The 17,889-nt window shown below is 40.2% G+C and overlaps 3 protein-coding genes across 3 annotated transcripts; 2 read left to right on the forward strand and 1 right to left on the reverse strand.

Annotated features, from left to right (window-relative positions):
* Positions 1-746: 746 nt before the first annotated feature.
* Positions 747-4,711, forward strand: trmt61b (tRNA methyltransferase 61B). The gene is made up of 8 exons (XM_071471126.1): positions 747-900; positions 1,002-1,861; positions 1,995-2,097; positions 3,109-3,299; positions 3,443-3,534; positions 4,117-4,319; positions 4,398-4,478; positions 4,579-4,711. Exons 2-8 carry the CDS (start codon positions 1,076-1,078, stop codon positions 4,611-4,613), a joined length of 1,491 nt encoding a protein of 496 aa, XP_071327227.1. The 5' UTR covers positions 747-900; positions 1,002-1,075; the 3' UTR covers positions 4,614-4,711.
* Positions 4,712-4,765: 54 nt separating this feature from the next.
* spdya (speedy/RINGO cell cycle regulator family member A) lies at positions 4,766-10,221 on the reverse strand. Its single transcript, XM_071471127.1, has 7 exons — positions 9,927-10,221; positions 9,307-9,603; positions 9,141-9,199; positions 8,977-9,062; positions 8,688-8,859; positions 7,876-8,233; positions 4,766-5,342 (listed from the first exon to the last, which is right to left on the reverse strand). The coding sequence occupies exons 2-7, from the start codon at positions 9,554-9,556 to the stop codon at positions 5,281-5,283; spliced, it is 987 nt and encodes a 328-aa protein (XP_071327228.1). The 5' UTR covers positions 9,557-9,603; positions 9,927-10,221; the 3' UTR covers positions 4,766-5,280.
* A 412-nt stretch (positions 10,222-10,633) lies between these two features.
* Positions 10,634-16,965, forward strand: pcare1 (photoreceptor cilium actin regulator 1). The gene is made up of 2 exons (XM_071471430.1): positions 10,634-15,325; positions 16,047-16,965. Exons 1-2 carry the CDS (start codon positions 11,949-11,951, stop codon positions 16,168-16,170), a joined length of 3,501 nt encoding a protein of 1,166 aa, XP_071327531.1. The 5' UTR covers positions 10,634-11,948; the 3' UTR covers positions 16,171-16,965.
* The last annotated feature ends 924 nt before the right edge of the window (positions 16,966-17,889 follow it).

Here is a 17,889-nt window from a genome sequence, read left to right on the forward strand (position 1 = left end):
CTAAAGTATTCAAATTCTTTTTTTTTGTTAGTACCGATAAAAAATAATGAAATTTGTGCCAATTTATCTCTGCGTCACATCTCATTGGGGAAAGGTGTAGTGTTAAAATAATTACCACCTTTTACAGTACTTGAACGCAGCATCAACACAAAAAAAAAAAAAAAGGAAAAATGAAACTTAACTGCGAATCTGTCTTGTGGATCTGTTTTTGATATAAAAATAGCTTACTTGCATTTCCAAGCCAGTTAGTCAGTGTACGTGTGGTCAATTTTCACCTTTCATGAAGTCGAAAATCAAATTCCTTCGAGAGACAGACATCGTTTAATAAAGCTGCTCAGTTGAAAATGTAATTTACATGAATGCACGAAAGCAGACAGTTTGATGAAGTGTATTACACTTGGTTTTCATTTGAATAATCTGAATGCATTGTTTTGTGGCTCTAGTGTTACTAATAGACAATGTATTTCCAACTATTGGTCATAAATTCAACAACAATTTGTCATGCAATAACTGCATAATGCTCCTCTATTACAGTGAAATATTTAAACAAGAATTCGCTGAGGCTGATATCACCAAAAGTAGAAGATTTATAACTCACTCAATTTCCAAAACCACGGAAACATTGCAAATGTAAAGAAAACTACAGAGACCTTTAAATATATTTAATATCAACATGACCTGGCGTAAGCATGGCCAGAACACTTACCAATAATATAGAACAATGAACTCTCATCTTCTGTTTACATGTCGCCCTCTGCTGGTACAGTTACATTACTACACCTGTCGCTTAGTAATGACGCTGTTCACGTGTGTTTTGCCAGCATGGTGACCTCCTTCCATGAAGCCAGGCTAAGGAGAGCTGAGGACCAACGAATTATAAATTGTTAAGCTGTAAATGGAGTAAGTGGAATTTCAAGAAGGTTTACTATCATTTTTACTTTGAGTTCTTTATTTAGCTGGAAGACATAGTGTTGTTAATAATTGCAGCTGTTATATTCTAGGTTTAGTTCACCGAATTGGATCTCTGATCATCACCTTTACTTTTAGTTTAGCTGTTGTGCTATGATCTTAAGTAATGGCTGTGCAAATGCCCTTTGGTGGATTTCTGCTTCTGCACAGACTGACGAGAACTTGCACATCCACTCAAAGACATCTCAGGCGCAGAGACATGCTTTTAAATTTCACAAAATGTAGACAGGAGATTAGAACATTTTCAACTGGTTCTGTGAGGCGTGACGACAGTGAGAGAGAGGACTCAGACTCTTCACACCTGAGCAACAAGCTGACATCCAGACAAGCACTGCTGGCCAGGAAGAGGAGACCCCTATCCCCTCTGGAGAGGATCAGCAGTCTGCTGCCCCAGGATGCCCTGAGCCCAGAGGTGATGCAGCTGAGAGAGCAGAACCAGCAGGAGGCTGAAGAAGGATCCAACATCCAGGCATCAGTTCCACACTGCACCCAAGAGGAAAGTGGACATCCTGACACACTGACAGGAGATGAGACAACACCTAAGGAGGATGAGTCGGATAGCCATCGTGCATCTGATGTAGCAATGGAACCAGTGACTTCAGAGAGGCAGATATCAGCCACTCTCCCAGGGGAAAGCTTGCTCACATCCGGGGAGATGCTTGTTGCTGAGTATTATAAGAAAGGGCAGGTGGAGTTCAGGAAGATGTTCAAGCTTCAGACAGGGACTCGTCTGCACAGCAGCTGGGGGTTTATCCCGCATGACAACATAGCCGGGCAGCCTGCAGGTCAGGTCATGAAGACAAGCATGGGGATTTCCATGCTCATACGGCGGGCCAGCCTGGAGGATTATGTGCTGTATATGAAGCGGGCCCCTGCCATCGCCTACCCAAAGGTATTTGTTTGTGTCTTTATGTCTACCTCAATGCATGCCAGTTTCTGGGTCTTTCAGGGTCGCACTAATCCCCTGTTCTTTTCAAAGACATTGTGCAATTTGTTTCTTTCTCTCTGCCACCCTCTTTCCCCAGGACGCAGCCACCATGCTGATGATGATGGACGTCACAGAGGGAGACTGCGTGCTGGAGTCGGGCTCTGGGTCAGGGGCCATGTCTTTGTTACTGTCCAGAGCAGGTTTGCACCTACTGTGGCTTTCTTCCCTTAAGACTGTCTTCTGAAAGAGAAACTTAATTAAATTAATAATTCACAAAAACACGCACATTGTAAAAAAAAAATATATACAAGAATCGGAAACATAATTAGCTTGAACACAACAATGTTGTTGCTGTTTAATTAAAAACCAATGACTTTGTTTTCTGTGGGGTTAAATAACAGTGGACGCTGTTCATTGTAAGAGCTGTTTTGAATCAAAACTATAATTTTTAGTTGTATCACTAATGGCTATTTAAACCTAATAATTATTATTATTGTTTGACACAAAAGATACCAAATGAACTTATAGACTAATAACAAATCTAAGAGTTATGTATTGCATAGAATAAAACTGAATTCAAAGAAAGAAAAATCTGGCATTGTAAGTTATTAAGTTAGTAAAATAGGTTCCAGGTGACTGATGGAAAAGTCTAATGGGAAACTCTGGAGACCTCGCTCACAAGAGACAAAATAGACACAGAGACTTATTCAATTCACACACAAGCTGCATTAAATCAACAATTTAAAGTGAGGTAATGATGAAGCAAGGGTAGAGCGTAACAAAAGATCAAGCAGGTTTATAGTTTATGGGTCAAATTTTAGGCTGACCTGAACCTTATGCCTCGAAGCACAGCTCAGATTCTCCCCATAGGAGAGGCCATGATACTGAGGTCATTTTTTAGACTCTTTAACAACAACTTTAGGTTTATATTCTCAAGAAGCCTGTATTGAATACCCTCATAAAAAAACTATTTCAATATTTTGTTTTTCCACTTTTCAATAAAAAAGTGGCCGAGGTCACATTTTCTTAAGTTCCTATTTTCTGCTGACTTAATGTCACAGAAAGTGATCCAGAAAAGGTTACTATATTCCTGCAAATCACTCAGCATGCTGTATGTAGTGCATTCTGTGAGTTAATGCAGTTATAATAATGAAATATCTCTCTGAAGGTTGCAGAACTGACTTCCCACCGTATGTTTGTGTTTTTCCCAGTTGGGTCAAAGGGCAGCGTGGTGAGTGTGGAGGTCAGGGAGGACCACCTCAAGAGAGCCATGTTGAACTACAACCGCTGGAGGTCATCGTGGAGTCTGCGGCGAGGGGAGGACTGGCCTGACAACGTTCAGTTTCACAACGCTGACCTGTGCACGGCTTCCTCGCTCCTCGCCGGTCAGGGATTCCATGCGGTCAGTGTCTGGTCTGAAGGTGGTACTCCACAGAGCGATTCATAAAACAAACCAGTGCTGGTACTAACTAGAATGCACAGAATGAATGAACAGATGTATTAAGGCTCTGGGAATCACATTTCATGACATCATATCTGTTGCAGATCGCTCTTGACCTGACGAACCCTCACCTGGTTTTACCCACTGTGACTCCACACCTGCACCCTGGAGCTGTATGTGCTGTCTACCTCGCCAAGTGTGTATCTACTGTTTCATCGTCTTTCAAAGCAGATCTATGAATACGTGATAAGAACGCGCAGGAGCTTATATATTTTATAAGTAGCTATTAACAGATTAATCTAGTGAAGTAGAAATATCAAGGGGTATGAAATAGTAATACACAAGTACAGTACATGTATGTTGAATTAGTGCCTATGGATGTCATTCTATGGATCCAACTATGTAGTAAATGCTTCATATGTACTTTCAAGTATGCAGAATTCAGTATGGAGCACATACAATGTACAGTCTGACTTTCACATTGCATCAGAGGCCAACCTTTATGACACTGTTCACAACAGATTTAATCCCTTTTCTTTTATGTGCTCAGTTTTCAAACTTCTTCAGCACAAACGGAAACAAACGTGATTCATTTGTAGTTTAAACCTTTGAGCAGATTTGAACAGTAGAACTTTATATCCATAGTCAAAAGTGTAATTGGGTGGCAGTTTATTAATACTGACATTGGTTTTATCCACCTTCTTCCTTAATATGTATTTCATATTGGCTTATATCTGCAGGAACTTAACTGCTCACTGACTCTCCCTCTGTACCCCAGTATAACACAGGTCGTTGACCTTCTAGAGGGCATCCGATGTTTGGCGCTCCCTTTGTTGTGTGTATCCATCGTTGAGGTTCCAATCCGACACTGGTTGGTGGCTCCAGCTGTGCTGAAGAACGGGAAGTACTGCACCAGGAAAGCTCCAAGCCTGGTAGAAGACCACAGTGAGGTGGAGGAGAGAGCAGATCAGACTGACAAAGGTGATTTAAAGTAACAATCGCAGACGTCTGATGATGGTGAGCTTTTCCTTCAGTTGATATATAACTGATATATTTCAGAGTTGACTGCAGATGAACACCCAGCCTTCGGGAGTATTCCCTACATTGCCAGACCTCACCCTCAACAACTAAGCCACACAGGTCAGATGTTACAACATTTCACACGGCCCCAGTGTAAATGTTCATACTGTATATGAAGCTGATTTAAATAAATGCTCATTGTGTACTTCTGTATTTTCAGCATTCCTGGTGAAACTGAGGAAGTGTGTTCTGTAGCTGCTCAGCCTGTAAGGAACCCTGGATGACAACGATTCTTTCATGTTTTAATATTCTCTTGCTGTAAATAGAAAATAAAAACTGACATCACAACATCAGTTTTATTGTATTTTAATGTGTTTAGTGTACAATGCAGGCTGCAACAACAAGGATTGAAATTCTACCTTTTATTGAAAACTCAAGAGGCAGTGTTGGATCATTCAACAGGCACAACGGCCATATCACTAAAAACACACCTAGAAGAAACCCAGGATGTGACAGACTATGCTGTAGACATGTGAACTTAATGTCAGAAACTCATTTCCTGACTATTTCTTTAACCATCTGTGAATAAGTGGTCGTAAAAAAAAACAACCTCAAGTGCTTCAGTTAATAAATAACCAATAAATAAATAAATTAATAAATAGCAGGAACTCAGTGCAGGTTAAACAAACTTTACAGTAATACTCTTTGGCATGTCACATTCATCTTAATATATGTTTCCATCAGAGTATGATGTATGGAACAACATTAGCTCATTCTTAGAGTCACTTTAACAGTTGACTTTGTTCTGATAAAATCAGTGAGTTAGACTTGTGATTCAGACCTTTACTTCAGAGAAGTACTACACAGAACTGCTCCATCAGTATATAGAGGGAAGTATTGAAACTGCTGAGGTGTTGACGCCCTACTCCTCACTTATCCAGTCCATGGAGGTGTCATAGGCAGATCCACAAGAAGACTCATCCCCTAACAAAGAGGGGACACAGACAAATGTCATTTAGTACAAATGAGCTACACTGTCTGTCCAATACTGTCAGTCTTGTAAAATTAAATGTGGCCTAAACAATAGTCACACTCATTAAATATAAGACATTGGCTGTGTGACGTAGCACCTCTGCTCTTTTTCCTTAAAGGTAATTTTATTGCATAAAAATTTCCACTCAATAAGCACTTTACTAGGAACACTATACTCATGGTAGGACCAGGGGCACACTGGACGCATGTTGAATTTTTTTCATAATTTTAAATTAATTTCTTATTCATTTTTTGACACAAAATGACTCTAAAATGCCACTGACATCTGACATGAACAGGTCTTTTCTCTGTCTATTTTTGCTGCAAGACACATGAAAAATAGGTGAGACGCCAAACTTCTAAATCATTCGACTCCATTAACTTAACTAACTAATCCATTAACATGGGCGCCAAAATAAGAAAATAAAAAAGACGTTCTGCAGCTGCCATGCTCAAGCTACTCATCCAGTGTGCCAGAGCCCTGAGAGACTCCCTTTACTCAAAAAAACAGCTAAAAAATAAACAGCTCAGTTCTTTGTAGCATGAATCCACAGCATTTTGAAACATTTCTTTCAGGTTCTGGTGCAGGTGGACATGATTTTACCACATCCCAAACATGTTCTTCTGGATTCAGATCTAGTGGCTGCAGAAACTATTGAACTACTGAATTCATTGTCAAGTTCATGAAACCAGTTTGAGACGACTTTTGCTTTGTGACATGGAGCATTATCCTGCTGGAGGTAGCCCTTAGAAGATGGAAAACTGTTGCCATAAAGGGATGAACATGGTCAGAAACAATACTCAGATAGGCTGTGGCATTCAAACAATAACTGATGGATATTTAGCAGCCCAAAGTGTACCAAGAAAACCACTCCCCACACCATTACACCACCACCAGCGGCAGCCTGGGCTGTTGACACAGGCAGGAATGATCCGTGGATTCTTGCTGCAAATTTTCACCCTGCCATCTGCTGCTGCAGCAGAAATCCAGATTCACCAGACCAGACTGCATTCTTCCAGTCTTGACCTGTCCAGTTTGCTGGGTCTGCAGCCTCAGATTTCTGTTCTTGGTAATCTGCTGTTGTAGCCCTTCTACCTCAAGGTACACATGTAAGTGTATAAGCAGGTGTACAGGTGTTCCCAAGGAAGTGCTCAGTGAGTGCATTAAACACTGAAGGAAACTTGTTAAATGTCAAAGGGCGCAAATATTACCAGAGCAAGAGAGGTGCAGCAGCCTGACTAACTCCATTTCAAAGTTTATGGTGGGTACACAAATGTATTCCAGTGGGGTGTCTCTCTAAGTAGACACGAGCAGGAGGAATTTGAAAAGAAACATGAAAAATGCTGTAAAATGGTATTATAAGGAGTCATTGACATGCTAGAATAAATCCTATTCTTAAACCTAACATTCAAGCTCTTCTTCAAATTTAAGGGATATAGGGGATATAACACAATCTTTTCCAGTTTAATTTTGTAATCCAGCTTTGTGAAATTCCTCCCAGGTGTAATCCAGCTAAATCACATCTGCACACAATCCTAATACAGACACCCTAAAATATGAGATGGAAATGAGAGTCAAGTTTCCACTCTCTTTTCAATGGCTTGTTTTTTTTTCTAAGAGAACTGTATTTTTTTTTTTAAAAAAAACACTTTTCCCAAAGCAGCACTTTTGTTGTGTTATACATGGGATTGCATAGTATAAAAACAAAGCCTAATGTGCAGTCATCAGTCTACAGCTTTCTGCATGTTACCATGTGCAAATGAGTTACAGACAGTTAACCTTGATGATAAAGATGCTACTCGAGACAGATGTTACTCTTAAATTCATATTAAACCTTAAAGCGAGTGGTGATGATTTCATGAAGATGTCATTAACTAAAAATTTAATTTCTTTCATTTAACCTCTTAGACCTTGTTTAAGTAAGTGTGTGGAAAACATATGCACCAGCCCTTTAACCCTCCACAGCTGGTTGGAAGTAATTCTACATTTATCCTCATTTCTAAGGGCATCTTAAACGCTAATACTTCTGTGTTTAGCTCAGTTTGTTTTGTAAGAGGAATTTTACCATCACCTTAGCCTTTAGATGCTTTTGGGAAATGGGGCTCATTTCAGAGTTAATGCTGTTTGTGACTTCAGCACTTGGAGCAGTTATTCTGTCACACAGCATCTTACACAAACCTCTGCAGAAAAAAAAATAAAAAAAAATCAAGATGTTTTTTTTCCTTTAGTCCAGCACTTGGTTGTATCGTCAGTGGTATTTTTGTGATTCAGCAGATGTCTTCTGTCTACCTAGAAAGATGTTTGTTTGTCCAGTGAGTAACTGACATTTGAATCCAATATTTCAGCAGACTGTGGCAGCCTCTGAGGTTTCTGTGGGTAGCTATGTGACTGAATAACTGTGACAGGAATAAATCAGTTTGATTATGTCCAGTTTTTACCCAGCTATGGCTGGAGGAGAAGCACATCTGTATTAGTGATACTTACTAGGAACCACCTCAGCACAGCAGCAGGAGGAATAGTGCATGTGGCTTTTAGTCTCCATCGTCTTCCTGCAAGAGGCTGCAGCCTTGGGTGGGGTGGTCTCCAAAGTCAGCAAGGAGGTGAATGGTTGTGGATAGGTGGTGTTTGGGGTCTGTGCAGAAGAGCCTCTGCAGGAAGAAGAGGAGCCCATGCCATGATTTAGCCTGGTGCTGCGGTTACAATGGGCACAGGAGACCGGGGAGCCACAGGGCCCGCGGGGAATACGGGCGTGATCTTGGTCACCATAGTGTCGCTGGGCGCCACTGTGGTGCTCTGATCTCTCTCGCTGCCACACAAAGTGAGAGGGAACAATGGCCATCACCTACACGGAAAGAGATGAGAGTCACAGATGCAGTAATAAATAAATACAGCTCCAACAGAAAAAACCCAGAAGAAATCATAATACTGAAAAACTAGAATTACCACCTCACAGTTCTATGCCTCTGCCAAGCAGTGCAGTATAAGTTTATCTATCTATCTATTTATTTATTTATTCTTAAATAATTTTTATCACAATGCATGTTTGTGCCATATTTAAAAGGTTAAGAAATTCCATCAAGGCTTTCCCAAGATATCACATTCACAAGGATGGGATGGGCAGACAACCTAAACATAATGCCTCTGGCCACAGCTGTTACCAGCACAGAGGCATAAAAACACAACAGAGCTGAAACTTCTGGCATTAAACCAAAGTCATAAAAATTGCACCGTGTAGCAAAAACAAGCCCCTTCAAAAAACATAATTTATCAGTCTCCTCAGTTTCACTTGTGTGTACCTCTTCACAGCAGCGCCTGCTCACTGCAGCTCTGTACTGGATGCGACACCACAACTTGTCTCGCTGCTTGAGGAAACGAGGAAACTGCTTCCTCCAGTTCTTGCCCAGCGCCCATGGAAAAATCTCATACTTACTCTCCTCCTCATCCTCCTCCATGGTGTTGGCAAGATACCTGGATGTGGAGCACAGTAGCACATTTTTGACTGCAAATCAATAATGGGGATAAAATCAGTGGCTCAAATGGTTTGCTTTTTATTATAATATCAAGATCTTTTTGTCTATAACTTACAATGCAATGAAAAAATTCCTTCTGGTGTATTCAGCAATAGTGTAGTGGGCCCTTTTGAAGTACACAAAGGTCATGGCGAGAAGGTACTGATGAAAAAATTGAGTCAGATGATGGTAGGCATTATGAAGTTTGGGAAAGAATTTCAGCCAAAATAACTTCTTTACCTTATCTGTCATTTTACGGCAACAGTCCATCCACAGGAAGTCTTGAATAAGGTCATCATCTGTCAAAGAATTATTTTAAATTAGCCTTTCCAGCTTAATCTAAAGTTAAATTAATCAGATGGATGCAACTGACTTAAAACATTTCATTCATCTTTTTATTATTCACCAAAAAGTCTGAAGTATGATGCCATTTCCTGCCGCTGGATGACAATAGTTGGAGGCATGGTCATTTTGGCATGGTCCTGATGCTGGTTTGGTTGGCTCGGTTGGCTCTTCCCTGGTGGGCCCTGGACGGCTTGGCCGTTGGGTCTTTTTAGCCGGAGACCTCTCCTGATTTGAAGCGTGTGAGCACTGTTGGGTTTGACCCGGACAGTTACTGAGGGGGGAGTCTGGCACCAACTGTGTGTGTGCTTCATGGCGCCGCAGTCTGGATCATCTGAGGTGAGGAGGTTTGTAGTGTGCTCTGAGGAGTAAGGAGGGCAGGTATGATGATGAAAAAAAAAAAATTACCAAGAAACATAAAAGGCTTAGATTGATTGTTAAACGTACATCAAACATAGGTTTAGGTTTGTTTAGCGACCAGACACTATGCTAGCTAGCAAAACTGCTTACAGCTCCCAGTTCTTAGGAAGCTAACACGAACTTATTTCATTTTGTGTATACCGTGTACATTGTGTGCTCTGACATGGCAAAGACATGTTAACTAATATAAATGACAGGTGCTGCGGTTGAAGTCAAAGTTTACTTTAACCTCAACACTAAGAACGTCCTCAACAAAGTCCTCACCTCCGCGGAGCTTCCTGTTCACTTGAGTGATGGAAGAGGAAAAACAAGCTAGGAAGCCGGAAAAAAAAATTGACAGATTTCAGTTTCACTAATACGATGGGACAGAACCTGGTGGCGCTAAAAAACGGAGGCTAATAACGTCGGGAAGACCAGGTGATAACGCTAACAGTGGAGCAGTTTCAAAAGGCTCAACCTGACGACGAGCTGGTCATCAGTCGTTACTGCCGCCGCGCTCCTGGATCCGCCAATCACGCAGCAGCACGCCTGTACGCGGGGACGCGCCGACCAATCGCGTCGCTCTTGTTGTTTTCCATCATCTAGTAATGGCGGACATTGCATTGCCCTGTCCTGCTCTCTCACTGCTGTGTCTGGTCCGCAGACTGGTCCTGTGACGAAATATTGAAGACACATTGATACAGATTTAGTTTAGTTAAACTAAGAGAGGTTAATATAATGGCTTAATTAAAATCTAATTAGAAACCAGAATGGTAATAATTAAATTTAGTTAGGATTATGGAAAGTAAATTTCATAGGCTACTTATATTATTTATTAGTCAATTCTTGCCATAATGAGTTTCAGTCCACCCTTTATTTTTGACTTTATAATACATTTTGTTCATATAATACATTTGCAGCAGATAAATAAGTAATCAGGTGTAAATAAAACCCAACTAGATTCATTTGTTATTTTTAGTGACATTTAAGGCTATATAAATCAGAAAATATGTCCAATGAAAATGTAATCTGTATATGTTGCCTATATGTAGGTTTATTGAGGAGAATGTAACTATAATTTGTGAAAATAGGGGATAGCTTACTGGTTGTTTTTATAGTTGCAAAACAAGAGATCGCAGAGACAGCTGATCATACAAAATAACGTGATGTGACCTCACACTAAAATAAGACTATGCCATAAAAAGTGAACATTAACATCCAAATTCAGTTATAAGCAAATCAACAAACAATGCCCCAGTCAAAAGCCTCCATAATGTCATTGTTAAGTGAACACTACTGTCACTTTAATCTAAACCATAGCCCTTAGTCTAAATTCTAAATACACTTAGACACACATTTATTCTATTAAAATTTTCCTTGTTGTTTGTTTCCATTTTATTGTTTTTTTTTAATTTTTTTTATGACACTTAAAATAGAGGAAAGATTATTTCAGTTGGTGTCCACTATAGAGAGGCAGCAGGAGTTCATGTTACTTTAAAGCTTGCCTCACTGTTCCAGTGAATAGATGCTCAATATAGAACTTAAAAGAAGATCAGTAACTTACCAAAAATAACTGACTGACAGAGCAATTTAGGCCTTTTGGATAATATGGCCAGTGAAAATATCACCACAGTATCCATGAACAAATTTATAGTGACATGATTGAAGTGACTATGTTGTTCTATATCATAAAAGTGATCATAGAATACAACTATTAGTGCATGTTTTCTAATGCAATTAAATGATTAAACACTTTCACCTATATTTTGCTATACTGAGTTGTTTTTTCCCATTTTTGCTAAGGAAATGGCTCAAGGGCTAAATAGGGAGATATTGTTTTCTTGACTATAAAAAGCCACCTGAGGCCAGCCCTCATTACCCAAATGAGCTTATAGTCTTACAAGTAGGTGAGTTTTATATGCTTTAACGTGACATATGCGCACACTGAGGAGTTCACTGAAAGCCTCACTAATCCTCTCAGCTGTGTGTCCTTTGTAAGGCACAGAAGGATGTGCTTCAGAGAACGCTACAAGGAATTTTTTACAAATATGAACACCAATCTGTGGATTTATTTTGCCTATCTATGACAGGTGAAAGAGATTTGTAAAATGGATTTATCAATATTTTGTTTTGAAAGCTTCCTCCCAGAAAGGGATATTATCAGACTCGACAACCTCAACAACCTCAGTCATCTGACAGTGACAGATACAGCAGGTGGCTAAGGACCCTGGCTATTCTTTGCATCATTCACTGCTCTGCGCTGCAGTGTTAGTGTCTCTAAGAAGCTTGTATTTGAAAACATCTAAAATGGGCTGCTCACCATCCAAAGGTAATAATTTTGGGACCTTGGGTTCCCTAAGGAAGAGCAGAATGCTGCCCCCTGCACCTACAGAAACCCCCAGGCAGTCCCCATTGGAGGAAGAAGATAATCAAAGTTCTACCACATCTACAGATGGAGATACAAAGGAGAGGAAGACAACTGGACCAACCCAGGTATTTCAGAAAGACGCACAATTGATACCACAAAAAGAGAGATCTGTCACTGAGCTTGCGACAGAAGCAGTAAACATGGATAAATTGGGGAATCAAGGATTGGACAACAACAAAGTGTCCCAGAGAAAAGAGAAAAATAATGACAAGCAGGATGTAACAGAGAAAAAGTCTGGCAGAAAACCAAAGAAAAATACGAGAGGAGTGAAAGTTCTTAAAAAGAAAGACAAAGACAAACTATCTGCAGAGCATAAAGTGGACTTCCCAGAACCTCTGGTAAAAGCTCACCAAGCTGCTTATGCCTTTTTGAATCCAAGCATAAACAAATATGATGTTCTGCTTGGACTTTTGGAACAAGCAACCCAAACTCAGGTTTCTGTGCAGCCTATGGTTGCTTTTATGGCTCTACGCTACCAGGGAATAATTCAGGGACTGGAAGAGATGGCAGATGAGGGAGAGAAAGTTTTAAAAGAAAATGGAGAACATCTTGCTTGGCCAAGTCAAATGAAAAACCTCTCATCTTCCCCACCTCTGAAGTCTGGCTCTGCTAATATGGAGCCCCCACCGGATTTGTTGCAGCAGCTGCTTCAGTACACCACACAGAGAATGCGAAATGTGAGCCAGATTGTCGGTGGAATTGGGGACTCTGCTTTGGAGGAGGCAGCAGAGTACTTTGCCTCAGTCTCAGAGCTTTTAGAGGAGAAACTGAAAGTCAAACGTGCAGTAGAGACTAGGCTAATGCAACTCTTATCTCGCATTGAAATGGCCTCTCTGCGCAAGCCTGGGCCAGAGGACTCTGCTCTGTTTAGTGAGGACAGCGGTATTGGGGCTGAGAGCGAATCTCTTGCTGGATCTGAAAGACGCCATAGACGAGAGAGTTGTGAGTCAACTGGAACAAATAGAACCACTCCTGTCAGTCCTATGGGATACACTTCCATGGACATTAGGCAGGGAGTGTCAAGGCAAAAGCTTCTAAGTCAAATAAGTCCAAGTGTTTCCCTCACTTCACTCAACTCACTAGTTTCTACATGTACCATAATGGCAAATGACCAACGGGACTCATTGCTAGGATCAGTCTCGTTAGATGATGGGGAGGAGGATGACAATGATGATAATGAGGAAATGGCTAGAGGCATGGGAGATGTGCAAGTAGGGTTTAGAAGGCGATCAAATTCTTCAGCTGTAGACCATGAACAACACCCACGACGCCTACCCCCAAAGCGCATAGAGAATCCTCAAAATGTAGAAATGACTCTCAAAATGAAAAATGCTATAAGTGGTAGGATACAGTTTGTCCCATCACAGAACCCTAGTGCCAAAGCAAAGGTGGCAGGCAGCCCAAAAAGCAGTAGACACCAGTGGACAAATGAAGAGCAACAATCTCCAAGGAGGCCTCAAACAGCAGCACCTGTTCGAAAGGCATTGGTAAAGAAGACTCCAGTGGCTAGAGAGCAACGTTCCCGGTCAGCAGAATCCCTGCGGAGCAAAGGTGAAGATCCTACTCTGCTTGAACTAGAGAGGACTCAGAAAGATTTAAATCAGAGGCTGCAGAGGATGGGTAAAAACAAGGCAGGAGTAAATACTAGGACTGCTCCATCTAAGCAAAATCAGGGAAGCTCACTCGCTCAGTCTCCAGCAAAAAACTGCAAACATCCATCACTAGAAAAGAACACCAATCCCGAACCACTTAAAGACAAAGCAGACTTAACAAGGCACAACAATAAAAAACAGGAGGTAACCAGTGATGTGGAAGATGATAAGCAGAAGAACAAGAAAACATCTAAGGGTCCTCTAAAAGCAACCCCACCCCCTAGCCCTCCCTCATCACCACGACCTTCTTCAGGCTTTCACAGAGGCAGGAATTCAGTCAAAAAACTGATTGATACCTTTAGTCAAGGAATAGATGAACTTGACAGTCCTAAGGTTTTGGGACCTCTTAAAGGAGTACGGAAGTGTGGTGTTCCTGTGTTACCAGGTTTAGGAAATATGGAGGCTGTGCTTAGTGCTGGGATTACCAGCTGTAGGCCTGAATCCATCTCAACTGAGAAAACTGATGATTTAGATCTGGATAGTCTTCCTCCACCTCCTTTGGAGGTATTAATGGACAATTCCTTTGAAGGTGCCCAAAGTCTTTCAACTGGCGTTGCAGATGATGGGGCTACAAAAGTTGGCAAATCACCTGTGTTAAAAAGGACTGGAGTGTCACAACGACTGAGGGCCTCAGTTCAGTCAGTAACAGTGTTGCCAAGCAAAGGAGGCTTGCCACAAGCTTCCAAGGTTATTTCCCTTACTAGAGCAGATCAGCAAGACACATCTGCTCTGTCAAAGGTTAGCCAACAAGATCCTCAAGTGGAGGCAGACCCAAGAAAGGAAAATGATCCATTGAACAAGCAAGCCAGAAAGATTATACACCTAAGACACTCTTCAGACTCTCAGACCGACATATTGTCAACAAATGTAGAAGCCAGTCCACATGCCAGTCGAGAGGAATCCACAGACTTTCAAGATGGTGGCAACCCTTCAGTGCCTGGACCTAACAATAGAGTGTCTACATTGCCTCCTTCTTCAGTAGTCACTAGCCAACCACCTGCCACCCCACCTAAGTCTAGGGGGCGAATGTTACCATCCACACCTTCTACGCCAAACAGTTTACATCGAAGACTTCCCAGTCCCCACAATTTCAAAAGACAACCTACTCCTCCATCTTCAGCTAGCCCTCCTGTTAACAGGAAACTCCCCACACCTCCAGCAGTTCAGAGGAGGCTCCCCAGCCCTGTTGCAAAGCAGAACATCTTAAACTCAAACTCAGCCTCCTCGTACCCCTTCAAAGCGCCGTCTCCACCAGCCTCACCAAAAATACAAAGATGGTCAAGAGAGAGTAGCAGTGAAGACTCATCTAGTGTCCGGATGATCAATAATGCTCGTTCAGTCTTCTGCCCTGCGTCTCGATCTCTGTTTGAGGCCCAGCCTTGTTCAGTTCCCCGACCCCCTGAAGCATGGACTGCTACTGGGGTGTCTTTTCTCTCACGTACTTTTGGTAATCGTGGAAGGTTTCCTGTATCTGCTCAAGGACCTCGACCCTTCATCCGACGTAGTCATTCAGATCGAAGGCCAAGTCTAAATCTGCCACCGAGATCACCAGGCATCTCAGTGGCTGAGACTTGTGGGAGTGAGCCAGCAATATGTTCACAGGGGTGAGTGTTTACAATGTTGTCATATTATACAAAGTAAATCCTTCAGTATTGTGTTCACTTCCATCTTTGATATCCTTTTGTTTTACAAGTACCTTACTTTCATTCTAAATTCTGAAAATTGAGTGATTGAGAAAAGAATCTGTAATTTTCTTGTATATAACGGTTAATTATTTTTAAGAAGAACCAAGAAAATAAAGCATATATAATATATAGTAGCGTCTATTCAATTTTTATGAAACATCAGTCCTAAACTCTACTGCAAATAGAAAATGCAGCAAAGCCACAATATCATACCACAAACAAGATTACCTGTCTACTGTATGTACACTTCATAGTAAATTAATGACTCTTTCAACCTGACATGACTGTGTGAGATAAGCAAAGTAGTACAAGGTATGAAGCCAATCATAAGAATCTCTCTGGATTTCATTCTGTCTTTGTCTTGTCATTGCTGTATTTCTGCATTAATTTTAAATGTTGAGCATATCAAGGGTTATTTGTCACAATAGTCACTAATAAATCTCCTAAAATGTACATTAAAAGTGAGTCTAATTTTAGGGGTTATTGTACCTATGTGACCTTGCGTGTTTTCTTCAAAAGTACCTGAGTGAATTTACGCTATTAATCACAGTAATTCACCATTACTGTTTATAGTTGACACAAACCCACCTGGTCCACTTCCCTAATTGCAAATGACAACATTGTCCATTCATTCTTATAGGCTGGATGATGAACCAACCAGGAATGATGAATTATGGGGCAGCCAATCAGACCTCAGGACTACACCACGCTCTGCATCACACCCAGATCTGTGTATTGTTGGTCAGGCCTTGCACAGAGATTAAAGGGGCCAGTGAAGGGCCAGTGGGATTATGGATTAGCAGGCCTTACCAAGGATTTCAGATGATGGTGTTTATGCCACAGAGAAGAAAGGAAGAGCTAATTCTGCCTACTTGTTGTGGTCACACACCTCCACATTGTTTATAATTAAATGTATTTCAGTGTTAAATTCTTATGTGCAACTTTGAATGCATACATGTACACATGCACAGTGTCTGTGCATAAACATGCTCTTGAAATTGTTTGTGCATAGTATGTATTTCAGAGATTAACACATTTTAGGACACAATTTCATGTTTACAATATATGGAACTGAATTATGCTTAATTTAAAGTTGCATAAGTTTACTTTCTCTTTCAGATCACTGTTTACATCTTACAAAATGAAAATACTATGTCCAGCTTTTGTCTATTAGAAAAGCAGAGAAAGTCCACAAACAAAATGTGGTATTTAAAATTATTCCTCTGTTACTGACAATGAGCTGGCTCAATGAATTAAGTAAATACACCACATCAGTTACACGAACCATTCAAGGATTTTGTGTAATTTTTTTGAAATTATTGGTTCAAGCAATAATGTCATCATCAATAATTTAATATCATAAGATTTTTATTAAGCACGTCTTAATAACTTCAGTGAGAAATCAAGTCTCTTTGTTGTCTTTTGCTGCAAGCTAAAATGTACCTGTCTGCCATTATTTTCAAAAGTGTTTTTTAAATCCATTGTTATTTTTGTGTGTTTCATGTTTTCTTTTTACTATCTCTTTGTTAATAAAAGCCACAGTCAATCATTTCACCCTACCAATTTGTATGTTTCATCAATAATATTACCACTAGTAACTGGGACATCCTCTCAAATATTGGGTTTTGGACTCGTGCCCTATGCAGTAAATAAATGTAACAATATTTACTCAAGTTCAAATATGAGGTATGTGTATTTTCATTTCATTCTGCTTTATACCTACAATTAAAAGGGTTATGTAGTTTTTAATCCACTACATTTTTTATATAGTTTCACTTTCACTATACTTCACTAATTAAGATTTTGCATACAGAACATTAGAAGACTTTATAAAATATGGTGTTTTAGATTAAATTACCCAACAGTCTATAAAAATAAAGCTGATATGAATAGTTATTTAATCGATTAGCCAATCAACAGAAAAGTAAAACTATTTTAACATCAAATTAATCATTTTTTATCCAAAAATGATTGGACATTTCATGGTACCAGTTTCTCAAAAACAGAATTTGCTGCTTTCAAATTATAGTAAACTGAGTAATTTAGAATTCTGAGTAGTAGTCAGACAAAACAAGCAATTTGAAGCAAGCACTTTGGCTCTTGGTAATTATTTCTTTTCTAAGTTTTATGAACAAAACAGTCAGTTTACTGATTGATTTAACAGTCAGCAGATCAATCCATAATCAAGATAATAATACAGCTCCTGTATTCCACACACACTCAGGAAATCTGCTTTTAGGTCTCTGTTGACTTCCACTAACATTTATTTGCTAAAAAAGCAGATGTTGGCTCTCAGAAGATTCAACACTTACAAAAGCAAAGTTGTGTATGTTTTTTTTTTTACATTTTCCTATTCCTTGGAGATGATAGTCATGTTGAAGTCAATGAAAGCTTTGTGTTCAAACATATCAAAACACAACACTTTTACTTCTGTTTGTCATATTACCAAGTTACCAGCTGTGGTCAGCTAAAACTCACAATAG

This window comes from Trachinotus anak, unplaced genomic scaffold (genome assembly GCF_046630095.1).
Source record: "Trachinotus anak isolate AG129_WGS33_773 ecotype Australia unplaced genomic scaffold, CSIRO_AGI_Tana_v1 ptg000033l, whole genome shotgun sequence".
Classification (NCBI taxonomy): Eukaryota; Metazoa; Chordata; class Actinopteri; order Carangiformes; family Carangidae; genus Trachinotus; species Trachinotus anak.